The sequence below is a fragment of the Squalius cephalus genome (genome assembly GCF_949319135.1).
Source record: "Squalius cephalus genome assembly, chromosome: 17".
Classification (NCBI taxonomy): domain Eukaryota; kingdom Metazoa; phylum Chordata; class Actinopteri; order Cypriniformes; family Leuciscidae; genus Squalius; species Squalius cephalus.
Window position 1 is genome coordinate 3,632,829 of NC_137138.1, and position 20,056 is coordinate 3,652,884.

General features: G+C 36.5%; 1 protein-coding gene across 1 annotated transcript; it reads left to right on the forward strand.

The window, feature by feature from the left end:
* Positions 1-3,590: 3,590 nt before the first annotated feature.
* On the forward strand, positions 3,591-18,960 carry LOC307144739 (coiled-coil domain-containing protein 63-like; the record flags this gene model as incomplete). The annotated part of the gene is made up of 16 exons (XM_079847301.1): positions 3,591-3,740; positions 3,845-3,866; positions 5,078-5,193; positions 8,468-8,540; positions 8,917-9,016; positions 9,293-9,473; positions 9,556-9,711; positions 12,222-12,335; positions 12,419-12,486; positions 13,083-13,252; positions 15,914-16,042; positions 16,135-16,217; positions 16,881-17,049; positions 17,190-17,353; positions 18,591-18,718; positions 18,855-18,960. 16 exons carry the CDS (start codon positions 3,591-3,593, stop codon positions 18,958-18,960), a joined length of 1,929 nt encoding a protein of 642 aa, XP_079703427.1.
* Positions 18,961-20,056: the final 1,096 nt, after the last annotated feature.

The window sequence follows — 20,056 nt, forward strand, 5'->3', positions numbered from 1 at the left end:
CAGTGATGGTAGCTATTGACTTCCATAGTAGGAAAAAAATACTATGGAAGTCAATGAGTACCATCACTGTTTCATTACCAACATTGTTCAGAATATCTTCTTTTGTGTTCAGTAGAACAAAGAAACCCATACAGGTTTGGAACAACATGGGTGAGTAAATGATTACATAATTTTCATTTTGGATGACCTATACCTTTAATTAATGTTTTATTTTATTTTTTATTTTTTTAATGAAATGTTTTTATCCATAGTATTTGGTCAATAAAGAGTAATTTGACCAATAAATTACTGTGTCCCATGTCTGGCCATTTAGGTAAATTTAACCATCTCTGAATAAGTAATGTTTAAATATTTCTATTTACTTATTATTAATAATAATAATTAAGTAGATTAACTGTTTTCTGCTAATAATAGAGTAATTATTACTCAATTTTTATAAGTAATTAATTAGCTGTGTAATGTATTGAGAAATATTAGGCAGATTTTACCTAATTTCGTTTAGTATATCATAGCTGTTGAAGTCAGGTACTCCTTACTCAAAAATATAGGATAAAATCTACCCAAACAAAATGAGTGCAAATTGTTACTTCATTTTTATTGAGTAGATTCTATAGGTTTTCCTTCACTTTATGCACACTCTCCTCAGAGACAGATAATTTAACTACATGTCAGTTTGTTTGTTTGTTTTTTTGAGGTTGTAGTTTGCAACTGGACATTATTATATACATGAATCCCATATTCATGAACATTAGAAACACCTTTCAATATAATGTATAACACCACATTTGTATACTGACTATTTAATAATTTACTACATCCTGATTTTAATATTGCACATAATTTATATTCATATATGTTGCATTTACATAAATGCAAATGATAGAAGTATAAAATACCCTTAAAGTTTAATCCACATATTTTGGAAAATAATTACAATAACTACACTTGTGCAATCTGCAAACCGAAGTTCACTAAAAAACACATAGACTAAGCCTAACATAAGTCAATTAAAGTGAATTGGCACAAAATAGACTAAAATCATAGAATTTATACATTAATGATCACAAAAGGAACATAAAAAACATTGCATGTGTTCTATCTTTTACTTTTTGTCGGTGTGACAAAAACACATGCTCATGACTGTACTTTCATGCTATTAATAACTTAAGGTTAACTTACTCATGTGCTCTGGGGCTGATGTAGGCCACTTATGCACCGAGAAACACAATTATACAGAATTGCGAACCTGAACTTGTTGTGAACAATTTTGTGCACGTAAAATATTTTTAAAGCAGGATATTTATAACGAATTGCTCGTGCCAACCCAGGCATACGAAAACACGCACAAACGCCCAAATATATAACTTATGATTTGTAAAATAATGCCCATTATGAAACCCAAACCAGTTTTAACATACATTACAACAATGAACCCCACAGAAACGGACAGATTAATATAAATCCGTAAATAATAACAATAATAAAATTACTTTATGATTTGATCCCTTCTAACACAGAACACTGCAGATCATCATATAAATGCAAGAAAATGTAACATTAATTATCCAGCATGCCTTATTAACAGCTTTACTGCTATTGTTTTTACTTTCTCGGCCTTGATCACCTCAGGACATCGTCAACCGTGTCTCAAATGAAAACAAATCACACAGTCACATGCTGCACCTTCGCTAAGCTGTTCACTAATTTCAGCAATGTAGCCTACATGACACTAATGACAGCTAATATATTAATTATCATTATCAATGTACAATTTTACTCGCATTTGCCGGTATAAGACCCAGTGTGTACTCCACTATCAGTATCAAAGCTAAATCGACCAACCTCAAATTCCAACCTGTCAGTTTGGCCGTGGCACCGACAAGATAACACAAGCGAGCAAATTACAAATCTTTTGATGAATCTTACCATTAAATAAGTTAATATTTGGGTTATATATTATCAACATGATAAACAACAACAAAAAAACATCTTACCTGGAGCTCAACACTTCGCGGTCCCTCTGGAAGACGTTGAATTTGAATTCCGCGATTCCCGCCTTGATGTTGAAGTTAACGCATGCGCAATTTGCAATGACTGAACTAATTGGGGTATATGTTTTACTCATTTTTTAATGATGCAGATGTTACTGTTAATAAATAGGTAGTGTAGTTAGAATGTACCCATTTTTATATATTTTACTTGCTAACTAATATAGCCTTCTTAAAGGAGAAGTTCACTTTTAAAATGAAAATTCTGTCATCATATACTCACCCTCATGTTGTTTCAAAGCTGTATGAATTTCTTTCTTCTGCTGAACAGAAAGGAAGATATTTAGAAGAATATCAGTAACCAGACAGTTTTTGGGTCCCAATGACTTCCATAGTAGGAAAAAAATATACTATGGAAGTCATTGGGACCCAAAAACTGTCTGGTTACTGATATTCTTCTAAATATCTTCCATAAAATAAATGAGTAGGCGACCTTGAGTGTCCAGAAAGGCCCCAAATAAATAAAATGTATAATTGTGTTAAATGTGTTTGAATTGAAAGAAATAATAAAGTACAGGCTAAAATATTTGTTGTTGGACATTAGATATACATTATTTAAAATTTGAAACCTACAAATGTATTTTTATGATAGAAATAACTGTAAAGGGACTATTGTAATGGGGTAAATCAAGTGTAGGCTAATATAGCCAATTAGTAATAGCTATATTAGCCTACACTTGATTTACCCACAGTGCATTGATTTAAGCACAGACTACATTTTAACTGGTAAGCTTATAAGCTCAGATTCATTTTACCAGTTAAAATGTAGTCTGTGCTTTCGTAATTTAACATTTTGTGATTTTAACTTCTGCTTTAATAAGCTTTTTTATTTTATGTTAGATTGTAATGTTCTAATGTTGTTTCTGACCATGTCCATCCCTTTATGACCACCATGTACCCATCCTCTGATGGCTAGCAGGATAATGCACCATGTCACAAAGCTCGAATCATTTCAAATTGGTTTCTTGAACATGACAATGAGTTCACTGTACTAAAATAGCCCCCACAGTCACCAGATCTCAACCCAATAGAGCATCTTTGGGATGTGGTGGAACGGGAGCTTCGTGCCCTGGATGTGCATCCCACAAATCTCCATCAACTGCAAGATGCTATCCTATCAATATGGGCCAACATTTCTAAAGAATGCTTTCAGCACCTTGTTGAATCAATGCCACGTAGAATTAAGGCAGTTCTGAAGGCGAAAGGGGGTCAAACACAGTATTAGTATGGTGTTCCTAATAATACTTTAGGTGAGTGTATGTTTTATATTTTAAAGCAGACATTTTGTCAGATCAGATTTTAAACCGGTTGTATTTGTTGTCTAGAAATGATTGCAGAGATTGAAACAAGACCTTTTATCGCTGGTGTAGATAAAAAAGGGAAAAATCCAGTCTATTGTCTCAACAGCTTGGATCGTAACTACTTCAGGTATGCAAGATTTGATCAGTTAACATTTTTCAACATGTTTCAATAAACCTTTTTGGTTGATTCAAGGTTTTGTTTTATCCACTGTGGTATGGTATTAGGCGTGCAGGAGAAATTATGGCTGTCAGTCTAGCACAAGGAGGACCACCGCCGGTTTTTTTGCGCGCGTGGTGTTTCCAATATCTTTGCTCTGGAGATTATGACAGTATACAGGTGACTACCAGTGATGATGTCACAGATCTGGAATTCTCCCTGCTCATTGAGAAGGTAAAATAGTAACCTGAAATGTAAGTAGCCTAATATATAGTAATGTTTAACTCTGTAAAAGTAAATAAGGGATGCCAATAAGACTGTATTCTATTTCTCTGTAGGTTGACTCAACAGATGACATGAGTGAGCTAACAGATGAGATTTTAGGCTGTGGATACACTGGAAAAGTGTGTGCCGAGTGCCGACATGAAAAGCAACATATAATCAGGTGCACTATAGGCTACTTTTTATTCTCCTCGGAGTACAAAAAGTTTAATTTTACCTGCATTTGTAATCTTATGAAATGTAGTATAGTAAATAACAAAAAGCATCACATTTATCATATAGTACATCAAAATTGAGTTACTGTATATTTTTTTAATATTGTTTAGTGTTTTAAACATTTGATGAAATCATTACATTGCCTCTAGAGCCATTGTTTTACACTCCACTATGAGAGTTGTTCCAATGCTTGATCAGCAGCTCTACGATCTCCATAAAGTCATGGAAATGCATCCAGACTTATGTCTACCACTGTTTGTCCCAGGGGATAAAGATGACAGGGTAAACCATTGTGGTTCTTATGGTGCACAATTCAAACGGGATAAGTCCCGCCCATCCGTAAAACCCCACTGGACCTCTAGATTGAAAAATCGTCAATGCAAGTGAATGTGAGAAAATAATTATTTTCTTATCCCGTTTGAATTGTGCCATGAATGTGAACATATGTTGTCTGTGATTTTTTTATATAATTTTTCATGTTACGAGTTTGACAGTATATGATTCTTTGGCTAGCAGTTGTGGAAAAGACATAACGAGAAAGACTACATGTCGCCTATGTGACGTCAAACTCACTTCATTTTTATTTATTTTTCTCCCCCAGAAAACAAGACATAATATTTTATGGCATTTTTCTACTTTAGCTAATGCATCCTGATGTAAGAATTATTATTTTATTTTTTTGCCGTCTGTGCGCGTTCATTTTCTGGGATGCCTGTACACGAGCAACGCGATCAGATCAGAGTCCGAATCGTCGATGCAATGGAAACTATTTAAATCAAAACAATAATCCGATTGCTCGCATTTGCTTTATGACGGGATCGGAATGCTTTCTATCGGCGACGTCACAGTACTGGAGTCTATTCTCACTGAAAACTGACCTTTGTCTGACTTAAATAATTATTGTTAAATAATTACTGACTTAAACTGATTTAAATAATTATTGTAAACTGACTCACATCTGACTTTTGGCACGACTTTTTAGTTAACGTTACAGCGTTCCAGTGACTAGCATCAATCTACCGCTTTCAGCTAAGTTAGCTAAATCCAGTTGTGTGATTTTGGATCCGTTTTAGATCAGAACATGAACAGATTTCGCTCGCTCAAGCCTCTGTCTGCTTCAGACGTGCCTGGGAAACTGAGGCCTCAACCCCCGCCTGGAAGAAAACCAGGAGGCATTACTACGAAAAGGGTAAGAACGAAGAATTATTATTATTAATAATTAGCCTGCGCTCTTATGTTGAGCAGAGTAACGTTATTAGGCTAAGGTGTTTTCTTATTCTTATACCATGGTCTGTTTGAATACTCGATTATGATTGCCTGGGAGGTGTGCAATAAAAACGTTAATGCACAGGTCGTTGCAAGTCAGTTTAATCACTGATCTATAGCCTATTAATGTGCTGTTTTCATTGAAACACACACACACACACACACACACACACACACACAAAGCTTTGTTTTATGTGATTTGTGAGGACATTCCATAGCCCACATAGCAAAATTTGTCTGGCCCACCTCTGGGCCTCATCCTTGCTTCAATTCTGGCCCAGTTCTGGCAGGGTCCCCCGGCCCAAAACTGGCCCAACCTATACTGTCTATGGGCCCAATACACTGAAAACGGACTCAAACAACTTCCTCTGGCCCAGATGTGGCCCACACCCTGTAAAATGACTCTTATTTATTGATATGGCCCAGGTCTGGCCCAGACACTGTAAGACAGAACTGGCTGAGAGTCGGCTGGGTCCCCGGGCCAGATGTGGCCCAGAAACTGGCAGTGAAACACAAATTCAACCATTTAAAAAGATTAAGGGTTTTTATTATAAAATGAACAAATACACTTTAATATAAACATGTATTAACAATGAACAAATACACTCTATTAACATTTATTTACAGGACTCGCATTTACATGCTCTGGAGTGTTGCTACAGAGAGACTAACATTAGCGTAGATGCCATTCTTCTTACGATGTAACAAGTACATTCGGTGTTATGGGAAGTGTCCTTTAACAGATGTGAATTTTAGAAATGTGAGAGTGTGTTATGTTTATGCTAGGTTAAAGAGGTGTGCAACTGTGCATTTTTAAATAGATTTAAACTTATCTTGTGTCTGCCCCTCGATCTGCTGCCAGTCCATTAGCTGTGAGGGTTTCTCTGAACTGCACCTTTTAAATAAAGGAATAGATATTCTGAGGTCAATATTAAATCTTAAGCATTAGTTTAAGCACATAGGTTTAACAAATGTTGTTGCCAGAGTTCACACAGCAGTTTAAAATATCGGTAACACTTTACAATAAGGTCTCAATTGTTAAAATTAGGCTAGTTAATGTGTTAACTAACATTACCAATGAACAATACATTTGTTACAGCATTTATTAATCTTTGTTAACATTAGTTAATACAAAATACAATAAAACATTATAATAAAAATTAGTTCACAGTGCATTAACTAATGTTAACAAATACAACTTTTGATTTTAATAATGCATTAGCAAATGTCAAAATGAAAATGAACTAAGATTAATAAATGCTTAAGTATTGTGCATTCTTAGTATCATAACTAATGTAGTTAAACTTATATTAAGGAATGAAACCTTATTGTAGTGTTACCAAAATATCTGTAAAAAGTGTTGGTGTCAGATTCCAAACAGTGCGTTTAGATGTTCGATCACAATCATAGTAACATCCCCTCTGCAGTAAAATGTTAAGAACTACCATTTTAATAACATTACACAGCGCTTTAAATTTTTCTTTAACTCTAAAATGCACCTGCTCTAAAGCAGATTAAGCTACATTCAAGAACACAAGACGTGCCAAAGACAATGAATTAAGAAGCTGCACTTATTTTGCAGCTTCTCCTATGTATCTACAACCCTTTTCCGTTTCGGAGTTCCCCACAGCAGTGTTAAAAGCAAATAAATCTTATTTTTTATTTCAGATTGTAGCCTACACGTTGTCTCCGCGGGTGTAAGTTAGTACACTGTGGTCAGTGTAGTTCGAATCACAAATAAATGACTCTTTTGAGAGGTTAGTGAATCAAATCAGAAAGAGTCGCCTGTATAGAGAACTATGGCGCCGAAAGCGTAGTCCGACTCCTATGATTCGACTTGAAAAAGACGAATTGACTGACTAAATTTGAGCACAGGAATACCGGTATAACTCAATATCATTTCATTAGCCAAAATCACAGTGCACTGGACACAGCACAGCAGTTTTTCTAATAAAAAAAACCCCTCACATTTATCCTAAAAAGAGACCGTAGGCCTTCTCGTCAACACTATCTCCGGGACCGAATGGATATTCTGAAGTAACGTTAACGCGTTATCATCGTAAACATCTGATCTAACATTAGATATAAAACAAAACTATATTTATCTTGACAATTAATACATCAAACAGCACTAGAACAATAAATGAATTAAATTTAGGGCTGTCAAACGATTAATCGCGATTAATCGCATTCAAAATAAAAGTTTGTGTTTACATAATATATGTGTGTGTGTATGGTGTATAATTATTTTCTATATATAAATACACACACATGCATGTATATATTTAAGAAATATTTGCATGTATATACTGTGTATATATATTTATATTATATATAATTTATATTATATATAAATATTTTATATATAAATAACACATTTTTCTTAAATATATATGCATGTGTGTGTATTTATATATAGAAAATAATTATACTCCATACACACACATATATTATGTAAACACAAACTTTTATTTTGGATGCGATTAATCGCGATTAATCGTTTGACAGCCCTAATTAAATTACTCGTTTTTTCAGATGAATGATTCCTCTCGAAGAACTTGCAATGTCTGCAGGATCTTCCTCAGGATTTAATTTAACTGGCAAAATCTTTTTTCAAGCAGCTGAGTTCCTTAATTGTAGTAGCGGCCCGCTTGTGACAAAACGAATTCGGGCCGATTGTAAATACACACAGCTATACCGAGTATGGACCTGACACAAGTACAACTGATTTCGGCCGATACTGGCCCATTCAGAAAAAAACGTTAGTCAGCCGGATGTGTTATGCACAGTCGGCACGGATTTGGCCCATTATCTGTTCACCGATGCCGACAGTGAGCCGACAGTGATGCATTTCAGCCGGAATTGGTCCAGCTGTGCTTGCTATCTGGGAGGCGTAATGGTTTTTATACTGGACAAACTATATTCTATCCCTTTACACTGCCCCTATCCTTAAACCTACCCACATCACAGGAAACATTCTGCATTTTTACATTTTTAATAAAACACTGCTTAGTATGTTTTTAAAGCCATTTGAAGTACGAGGACTCAGGAAATGTCCTCATATATCATGTTCAAGTTGTAATACCAGTGTAATACCCATGTCATTATACAAATTTGTGTAATCTCCACGTCATACATTACAATTGTTTAATGCACAGCTAGACATGGATTATCCCTTACTTGTTTATCGTCAACAGGAGCTCGCTCACCAGGACAACATCTCTTCCAGCCGACCGCAGTCTGTCCAGCTTCCACCAATCTGTGCCAAAGGTGAGCTAGTCCAGCAATCTCAATCTACATTTACATATGAGCTTTCCTGTAGCTCAAAAAGTAGAGCACTGGCGCTTGCAACGCCAAGATCATGGGTTCGATTCCCAGGAAAAGCAAGAACTGATAAGAATGTAAATGTATGCCTTGAAATGCAATGTAAGTCACTTTGGATAAAAGCGTCTGCCAAATGCATAAATGTAAATTCAAACCATACAGGGCTCACATTAAGCCTTTCACTTGTCCGAAAAAAGAAGATTTTTTTTGTGGGTTGGAAATGTAATTTATTCTGAAGCAATATTATCTTCCGTGTTCATTCAGCTTTGATACTTTGTTATTGATGATTAAGATGAACAGATGAATGTTCTTATGTGTCCAGATGAGACAGATATTGAAAAACTGCAGAGACAGTTGCGTATAATGGAGAAGGATCGGCAGGCCTACAGCATCCAGTCACAGGAAGACATTCGCAAAGAGCGGTCAGTGCCATAAAACACTTTCAGGAGTTTTTGGTTTATTAAGTCTACTTTGACTAAACTTATCATACATAAAGTAAATATTATATTTATTCAACAAAAAAAAAAAAAAATGCATTGTTTATTTTTTAGGAGTAGGGTTAGGATTTGTCATTAGATGCCTATCTAATGTCGTCCTGATGTTTTACCCTGCAATGTTGCATTATGTATTGCATTGTGTCTTGTATGGAATGTGTGTGTTTGAGCATATTTTGTTTGTCGTGTTGTGTTTCTCCGCAGCCAGGAGATTTCTAAGCTGCGTGTGGAACATGAGGGGTTTCTTCGTGAGCTTGAGTGCCGATCGCGTAGAAAGAACCACAATCAGGACACCGAGAGTATCCAAACTCTGCTGGAGCAACGAAACACGGTGGAGGATCAACTTGAGAATGAGAGACAGACCCAAACACAGATGGAACGGAAGGTGCATATGTGCCTAGTTATTAAACTTAGGCACATAACACATTGTTGGTGCTACAGATTATTTGCATGCATTCTGTTTACAGATCTTGAATATGGAGAAAAAACTGGTGGAAGCGAGAACGTCTCAGGCCTGCCAGACTCAGAAGGCCACACACACCCTGCAGAAAAAACTGGTGCAGGCGTCTCAGGCCTGCCAGATTCAGAAGGCCACAAACACCCTGCAGAAAAAACTGGACTGGGTAAACAGAGAATCAAACATTTCACAGCATGCAGTTTTACTGGGCACTTCACATGTAAATCAGTGTAGATTTAAGTGGCTGTGGCTTTTTTTGGCCAAAATAAAGTGCAGACTGGACCAGACTGTGGCAAAACATTTGGCCATACAAAACGGTTCATTTGTTCCTTAGATAAAGCCGAACTTGTGTGAGTAGCTACGTTTATACAAAACCAAATAATGCCTTAGTAACAGGATCGATGACTCGATCGGACTGAAAAAAAGCCTTAATTTAATCACCTCAATTGATCCATTTAAAATTTTGATTGGATTGGAAGGGGTGGTAAAGACCAGGAGCCAGTTGCACCAACAGGGCTTTACTAAGCCTGGTCCTAACTGCTAAGTAGGTCTTAGTTAAGACCAGTCTTTAGAGTTGACCTAACGTCTGTTGCACCAACCAAACTTAAGCCTAGGCTTAACTACGCCTGGTCTTAGCGTTGCGCGTTCATGTGTTGTTGACCAGCAGCGCGCGTTGCTAGGTTACGCTGTAAACTAAGGGCGGTGAGCAGATCGCGGAAGGCGACGGCTCAGTACCAGTGACACTCTGCGGATGGCCCGACATGCGGTGGATTTGTGGACATTATATCTCCAACAGTGTTTTGAAACGCACCATTTGCATAAAAACGTAGCGCTATTAATAGCTGTAATGCTGGTGTCAATGCTGCGTTGTGGTCCGATACATACTGTAAGTCGGGTGACAGCTCTTCAACAAGTTCATTTATATCCCTCCGACAGAATCGAAACCTCTCTATCAGCTCCTCATCATTGTAAAGGTCCAATGGATTGCTTCTGTCCCGAATAACTCTCTCCCGTCTAAAAGCCCGCTCATTGTAAAGTCTGTGTATAAGGCGCGCCATGTCTTTACTACTGTATTTACTTATGTGGTTACGAAGTGGTTACTATAGAAACATTATCTATCGGATAACGGCTATTAACGCTATTATATGCCTAGATTTTGCATTTACGCCTGCTACTGACTAGGCGTAAGATTTACGCCCGGTCTTAGCGAGAAGAGGACTTAAGCCTGGATGGTGCAACGGTCGTAACTTTTAGGTCGGACTTAGAATGCTGAGTTAAGACCTACTTACCTTAAGACCAGGCGTACGCCCTGTTGGTGCAACTGGCCCCAGAAGTAATCACATTTTTGGGGTGCTGCCCACATGGAAATAACCTATATAAACATATATGTTTTAATATAGGTTTTGATATAGGTTTTTAATATATGTGACATATATAAAATTGGCCGTTTTCCTATATTATATGTACATATATGCACATATATGTACATATATGTGTACATATATATTTGTGCATACATGTACCTATATAGGTACATATATGCACGTATATATGTGTGCATATATGCACGTATATATGCACCTGTATGTTCACCTATATATGCACCTATATGTTAACCTATATGTTTACCTATATATTATTAAAATTATTAAAATCCATAGCTAGACAACATAAATAAAAGCCCAAAATGTAGAAATTTACATTATGTATTTACTTAAGAACAATCAAATAGTACAAGAACAAAATAAGACAAAAAACTGAACAGAAAAAAAAAATATATATCTGAGCTAGGCATCATGTATGACAGTTGCCAAAGTGAGATATGAGCTACAAAATGACCAGATCCTGCCATGAGCTATATAGGAGACATATCTTGTATGTACATTTAGGGCATATATGTGGATATAAAGAAGCAATACAGGAGACCTATATGGCCTGTATATGCACATATATGCACCTCAATTTTGCCTATATGTGGCATATATACGCATATATGCAGCATATATATTATCATATATGTGCATATATGCTGTATATAGGTTCTTTCCATGTGGGTGAAGATGCTCAGATCATGTTGACAACATGAATATAATGCAGAATATTGATGGTCAAAAACATAGAAGTGCAGAATTTTTTAGGAAAAAAATCCTTAGTAATATGTCCATAGTAAAAGGTTTTGTATTTGACGTAAGTAGACTGAAACAGTGGCCAGAAATACAAGAAGTCCTTACTCTAATGATTGGAAATAATCATATTGGTACATGTATAAACATATTCATAGACCTTAGTCAGGTGGACACCATATTGAATTTAACACAGATGAAAATTAGGCAGTGCAAATTGGTGTCTGGTTTAAGACATGCTTTTTTTGGGTGGTAAATAATGGCTCAAATATCAGTAAATGTACCTGATTAAATCACCTTGCATGATTCATTTAAATACTCTCCTCCCATAAATACTGCGTCTGAAAGGGAAACGCCTACAGATGCATATGCAATAATGTCAGCCGCAAGCGATAATTCTACGATCATTTTTCACTGCGTGTCTTTAGTAAATCCTGACAGTAGTTTTTTAACGCCAAAAGAGGGTTTGCGCTGGCGAAAGCTGTTAGTAAATCTGGCCCCTAGTGTGTGCATGAACTTCTCCTTAAATGTTTTTCCCTTGTTGTCCCTGCAGGCTCTGATTCGGTATAACGAACGGCTGACGAAGAACAGCCAGATCAGAGAAGAGGTCGAGACACTCCACATGCAACGCGCCCGATTCCAGCAGCTGCATTGCAGACTGGAGAAGGTTGGTCATTCTGGGTGTTTAATGAGTGTGAGGGAGGCAGTGATTGAACACAGTTCGAATAAGTGCTGTTGTCTTTCTTTCAGGTATTGCAAGATGTTCGTAAGGATATTGGTGAAGTTATCGACATGGCAACCACAGCCTTTGATGAGAGGTAAGAGAGATACTTTGAGATTTTAAGTTGCTTTGCTTATATACAAAGTTCCCAAAATCATGACGTTTTACTAGTGCAAAATGCCCGTGCAAAATCAGTTTTTGTGTGTGTTTTTAGTAATTGTTGGTTCGGTGTGTTTGAGTTCTCACTGTTACAATTACACAGCAAAAGTTCAGTGACATTTTTATTTGTGCATGGTAGAAAGCAAATACTGATACTGACATAATGACACACACAATAAATATGGAAAATTGAACTACACGATTGAGGGAGCAAACGCTACGCTTGAGCAAACACTTTGTGAAAATAGTTTATTTAAATAGTGACTTTATTTAATCGTTTTTGTTTTAGTTTTTAATCAACAATAATAACCCTGCCTCCAATATAAACATAAGTCATAAATGAAATATTATTGGTTAATATTATTCTTGCCCTCTCTTAAATGCAAAAAGGTTTCCCAACCACTTTTAACATTGAAAAATTGCACACCTCAATTGTAACAGAGTTATTATTTTGTATGGTATTACACATTTCTCCACCCTCAGTACGTGTTTTGGACATTTGTAGCCGGTTCTATTTATATGTGTGTATTTCAGAGAGGAGGCGCAGACCGAAATGACCACGATGAAGGAGGATTTTGCGCAGTACTCAGCTGAGATAAAGGAGCTGAAGAGAGCAATCTCTCATGAACACCGACTCAACAAGTTCATGACCACCAAGAATAAGGAGAGAACCGCCATGGATGATGGACAGAAAAAGAGACAAGGTCAGAGAGCAATATTTGTAACCAAGAATTGTTGTTGGTTAAAGTGTGTGCACTACCGTCCAGAAGTTTGGGATCAGTAAGATCAGTAAGATGAAACTCTAGATGGCGCCGGCTTATAGGTCCTTAACTCTGTTTGCAATCACATCATTATCTATTGAGCACAGCTGATTGGTTCCTGCTGTATCAGTAGCCAATGAGCTCGCTGCTCAGCCTTCAAATACTTGGTCAGCATTTGCTGTAGCAGTTGCAGTGCACTTTCAGAAACCCTCCACCTTCCCCAGCTCCACCTGTAAACATCAGCTACGGCTAATTGATGAGTACTGTGTCGTACAGCAGCAGCAGAATATCTGTCTTGCTCACAGTGGTGTGTTGTAAATAGGGCTGGGTAAAAAATATCGATTTCTCAATATTAATCGATTCTCATTTTTACAAACCGATATCAATTCTTAAATCTCAAGAATCGATTAGTCATCCTGTTTTCATTTGATGAATGAATGGAACATTGTAGCGTGCATCCCATCCAATAAATCACAATAATCTTTGTGCTTTGTTACTAATGATATTAAATAAAGTCTTAAATTTCAAATTAAGTAAATTTTCTTACAAAATTCAAAAACATAAACAGTTTTGGCGCTGTGGCGTGGGATCGCTCTGGCTCAGCTCAGCTCAAGAGAAGCAGCAGCGTGGAGTGCACATGATCTTCTCTTTCGCCTTAATAATACCAGTTACAGCGTGAAATAAACATGAATGAGCATCTGAAAGTGTGTACAACATATCGAAATCTGTATCATGTCACATGGAATCGCTCAGTGTTTCAACCGTGGAAAGATGTCAGTTAAACAGCTTGTAACATGTCATGTGACGTCACATTTACCTCAGAAAAACCATGTGACCATAAACTCGTTAGTCAGCTAGAAAAATGAACTCTAGAGAGAAGCATTTTGCTAAATATATGCATCATATTACATATTAATTATAATTTTTAATGTTCTTCAGTATTTAATGTTTGAATAAATCTGGCAAGTTTTTATGACAGCCACCATTTAAATGTTTATATTTCATATAACTTTCTTATTATACAAATAAATAAAAGTGTAATTTAAGTGTTTGTATAGCAACAAATCAGTTCATTTTTACCTTCAACATTATAGTAGACTCCCATATTGCAGCATTAGTTAAGCGATTTGTTTTCCTTGAGAAAATTTGCCATGTATTGTATCTGATATCCAAAATAATCAATATTGAATCGAATCGGAATCGAATTGCAACCTTGTGAATCGAAATCGAATCAAATTGTGAAATTTGAGTCAATACCCAGCCCTAGTTGTAAATGTATTGGCAGTAGCAATACAGTAGCAATCAGTATAGCAGATCTATTCTTTTTTTTGTTTTTCCAAATATTAATAAAAACACACAAACCTTACAAAACCCAGTTAAGTGTAAAAGACATGAAACGTACAGTATACAAAGACTATTTGAGATCATTGAAATTATAAACAGAGCTTGTGATTGCAAACATCATGAAACATATAAAGACGTCCAGGGGCACCAGGGTTGGGTTGCACCAGCCGTTCGTAAGTTCTTTCTTAAATTGGAACGTAAAGTCCACACTAGAGGCTTAGTAACTACTAGCTAGTTTGTAACTAACTCTGAACTTTATTCAGTTGCACCATTTGTTCGTAAGGCAGAACGTTGCTAGTAGGTCGTAAGCTCTCAGTAAAGTAATGCGTAGTCGCATAATATGACGTTTAGCCTCGATGATCCAATAGCAGCCTTCAAATACATGAGCAGTTGTTGTGTTGAAATGCCGTGAATTTTCAGTTTATCTTTCATTCTAACTTCTTTTGCCTCACGTTACTAACGGTAAAAATAAGTTTCCATTAAATACGATACTTGATCATGAATAATAGCATAAGTGTTTTTGTAAATAACATTCAGAAACTGTATTTGAAATGAAATGAATAAGGATCAATAAATAAATATTGATACAAAAAACATAAGAAATTACGTTTATTGATTATGACTGATATTTGACATGCACATGGACCGATGCACACAGCGGCGCGCTGTTTAGGATGGGTTCGTGTTAAAGATAGCCGCTAACAAAGTAATCTTTTCACATAATGTTCTCTCTCTTAAAATGTAAGCGAGTATAAATGTCAGCATAATCATATATGTCTAAAGAATTGAAGTCTGTCAGGTAAAAGAAGAGCTTATTGATGCAGTTCAGTCTGTCTGATATTTTATTCCATCCGTTACTCCTGATCGGAGGCTGCCGTAAATATTTAGTTTATACGTGGAGTTACGCTTCAACTAAGTTTAATGGTGCAACGCAAAAATATTTAGAAGTCAGTAAGTCGTAACTTAGTGTCCATTTACGTCAAAACTAGGCTAAGTTATAACTTACGCACAGCTGGTGCAACCGGCCCCTGGTGCCAGAACCACCCCACTCCAGATCTATTCTGCCAAGACCAAACATATCAACATTGTCACATCCATTTCCATTTTGTTATGACCTATTTTAATTGAATGCATCTTTGCTGAGTAAAAATATAATTTACTTTTGAAAAAATCTTGCTAATCCCAAACTTTTTTTTATACTGTATAACAGACTGATTGAATAATTGATTATGAATCCATCTATTTTTTATATTATGGCAGAGATGGAGGAGCACAGGAGGGCAGACGCCGGAGAGGAGACGTTTGACCCTCTGGAGGAGGTTTTCCAGGAGATCCAGAGATTGACTGGGGAAGATAATTTGAAGATGTTGGCTACACATTTCATTCAGGGTGAGCTTTATGTTTTCTGTTTTGTGCAGACAAATGATTGCAATGCATTATGATTGCACTGTTGCTACAACTCTTTATGTTTTTTTTAACAGTTGAGGAGAAGAACTTTGCTCACTGCAACTTTGTGAACAATCAGAACACGGAAGTTGAGACAGCGAGAGAGCAAATCCATCAGGTCAGTGTGTGAAGTCAAATAAAGACCCAAAACATACATATTGTTCGCAAGATGAACTGATCATTTAATATAAATACATGACTGAGGACGGATAGTTTAGTCCCCTCCACTTTTTGTGAGATAATGATTTAAGTTTCATTAGGTTTATTTCGCTAAGCAGCTGTGCAAGGCAAAACAAGTAGTTTTGTAAAATTACTTTTGTTATTTTAGTATTATTTATGTACTATTATAGTATTTATATTATATAGTATAGTATTTATAATATAATGTTCAATGTTTAGTTAAGTTTCTTCATTTTTATTATAATTAGTTTTTTTCTGTTTAGCTTTATTTCTTTTTATTTCAGTTTTAGTTATAGTAATTTTAGCACTTCAACTTTTTTTTTCCATTAATTGTCAAAGCAACATTTCTAATTGATGTTTTTTAAGTTTTAGTTTTTCGTCTAATATTCATTTTAATTAATTTTAAGCTTTATTTCATTTAAATGAAAGCAATTTTAATAGTTTTAGTTAATAAGAACAACACTAAAAACACTTAAAGACCAAACAAAACATTGGCCAACCTGGGCCAAATGAACATGCAACGTGCATAATGTTATTCATATTCACATTTTAATACAGACACAACGGTAGGAATCCATTTTTTGTGTTGATTCTGTTCCAGATTGGAGAAGAGATGAAGCAGATGATCATGAAACGTGTCCAAAAGGAACAGGAAGATCAGGTGGCATCAAAAGAGTTGATGGATGTACAGCAAGAGTGTGTGAGACAAGCTCAACAGTATGAAGCCCAGGCCGATGACATCAGCAAGATCCTTCATCAGATCAAAACAGGTACTACTAAAATCACCCAAAAATGCGTTAACATAATCACGTGGAAGAATCAAAAATGATAACTTTCATACGTTATCGTCTTAGAAGAAGAATGATACTTGCGTTTTTATACACAAAAGCTTATGTTGATGTCATTCTAGGGACAGACGGTGTGTTCAATAAGATTGACTGCGACCGAACACAGGTGTTAGACATGCTGGGCTATTCCTCTAGCATCAGAGACAGTAACATCATGAAGTACCTCAGCCTGGTGGAGCAGAGAACCAGTGAACTGCTCATCATTCAAGCCTTCATTAATGCTAAGGTACAGAAAAGACCAGAATGTACCAACAGGTTATTTCATAGGCAGTGTCCGAAATCACCCCCTGTAGCCTTAAATAGGGCACTATTTGAGTGGACATTTGGAGTGCACACATTCAATCCCACAATGCACCGTGATAACGAGTGTACGACAGATGTATGCTCATGGCTAGAGAATAGAATACCCATGATGCACTGTGAATTCCCGTGTCTGACCAGAAGATGGTGCATCAACTAAATCATCCATCTCTCTATTTTCAAACTGCTGGTCCAATGTGGATACAGAGTAATATCATACAGGTTGAAAAACCTTTTTAAATGATTATTAAATTGTTTAATTAAGGTTTATACATGACAGAGTTCAAGATAAATCTCTTATTATTAGAGCTGCCAGTTTGCTAAGTTTCAAATGACTATTAAACATCAAGCACAAACGATGCAAAACGGCAGCCCTTCCGGCGCACTCAATGTCCGAATTCACTCACTCGTTTTCATTCACTCCTTTAACTCAACTATATTAGTGGAGTGATGTAGGGAATAGTGAATGAGGGTATAGGGGGCGGTTTTGAACACAGCCATAGTGTTAAAGCAATTTTGTGCTGCTTCAACAACATTAAACAAGCAATACAAAGCAGTGCGTAAGAGTGGTTTTACTATGGTTAAAAACAAACAAAAACGCATTTCTGGTAAAATACAATTAGATTACCACGGAAAATAAATTAGAGTTGTTCTTCAGTTTGTAAAAACAGTGTAGAATACTCTTGTAACACTCCACTAAAATATAATGCAGAGAACCAACAAAATAATAGGAACAAAAGTTTCTTGATCAAATAATGAGGAGAAAAAAAATACTACCCAACACTGACAAATAAGCAGCCAACCCAAGTGTATTTTACAAAACAAAAGAAAATGTACAATAATACAATGTTACACCACAACGATAATATGTATTTGTGTGTGTGTGTGTATATAAAGTCTTTTAGTCCAGCGTGCACTAACACTGAAGACTGGAGTAATGATGCTGAAAATTCAGCTTTGATCACAGGAATAAATTACATTTTAAAAATGTATTAAAATTGAAAACAGTGCTTTTAAATTGCAATAATATTTCACTGTTTTTACTGTATTTTTGATCAAATAAATGCATCCTTGATAAGTATAAGAGACTCTTCTTTCTATAAGAGAAAAAAATCATACTTATTCTGAAATGCTGACCAGTGGTGTACCTGTAATGTAAATAGGACCGGAAGAAGAGTTTCGACCTGAAAAAGGCTGCTCAGTTCCTGCTGGGTCAGAAACCAGACGTGCTGAGACACACAGAGATCGTTCAGGACCGTTCGTTCAGGACCGTTCAGTCGCCCATTACCAGGTGAGAGAAGCTTCTCATACAGTATGTTGAGCTATAGACACAGTCAATGGAGATAAAACAAAAGTACACAAAATATGTTGAAATAATGACTTTATTTTGTTAACATATGCTCCTGGTCTTATTGTGTAAGATTCAGGCGTGATGAGGCCGAGGACTGTTTTCTCACAGATGAGGGGGATCGAATTTTGACCCACAAAGAACTCCATCAGCTTGCTTTGAGAAGTGTAAGGCACACAGCATAGCTCTTTCCCATTCTGATGTATTCATTAACTATGGTTTGCATTACAGTTACATGGTGTTTGTGGGTTTTCTGTCGCAGGTCATGCGTAAAGAACCTCTGCATGGAGGAGGAGGCAAAGATGTGAAAACGAAAAAGAGCAGGACCACGTCTAGCAGCAGACAGCGTTTGCTGTAGCCTTAAGACACACTAAGTATTTGTGTGTGTGTGTGTGTATGTGTGTGTTGTGTAATTTATTGGCCCTATTTTTTTTATTATTTCAGCTGGTCCCTCCCAATGGCAGAGTATTTACTTGTGTCAGATGAGAGAGGGTGAGTTTTAATCCAGACTAGATCTCCTGGCTGAAACTGCATGAGCTCCGGCGAGGGCGGTGCGTCTTGGAAGGTGAGAGTGGCAAGGAGAGTTGAAGTCAGGTCAAATTTATGGTAATGAGCTATGACGCAGTTTGGCGGCAACCAATCGGAATGTAGAAGTGCTCCTCTTGAGAGGATTCCAGAGAACGCAGTCAAGTAAACTTTGGTTCCGACCACATTAGTTCTTTCCATCGATCAATTTCTTACTTTCACATTTAAAAGATTCCATGAGGTTAACTATACCATACCCTACTTGGTCTGCACAAATAACGATCAACATGCTTGTTTGCATTGCGGCCCCTTTAAATAAAGTTTAAAAAAAGACCAAGCTCTTTTTCAGCTCTTTAGACACAGCAAAGCAGACTCCGTGTTACAAATATGTGAGACCTATCACTTCTGCCACTAAAGATTGCTTTATTAATAATCTTCCTAATCAGTTTAATCATCTCAGCATCCCGGATAGCTTAGAAGAACTTGATATTGCAACAGAAACTTTTAACTCTCTCTTTTTCAGCACTTTAGACACAGTTGCTCTGTTGCACTTAAAGAAGATTAAAGAAAATAGTCCAACGCCGTGGTACAACGAGCACACTCGGGCCCTTAAGAGAGCAGCCAGAAAAATGGAGCGCAACTGGAAGCAAACAAAATAGAGGTATTTCGTATTTCATGGAAAGAGAGCTCGATTGCTTACAGAGAGGCTTTAAAAGCTGCTAGATCTGCTTATTTTTCAACCCTATTAGAAGAAAA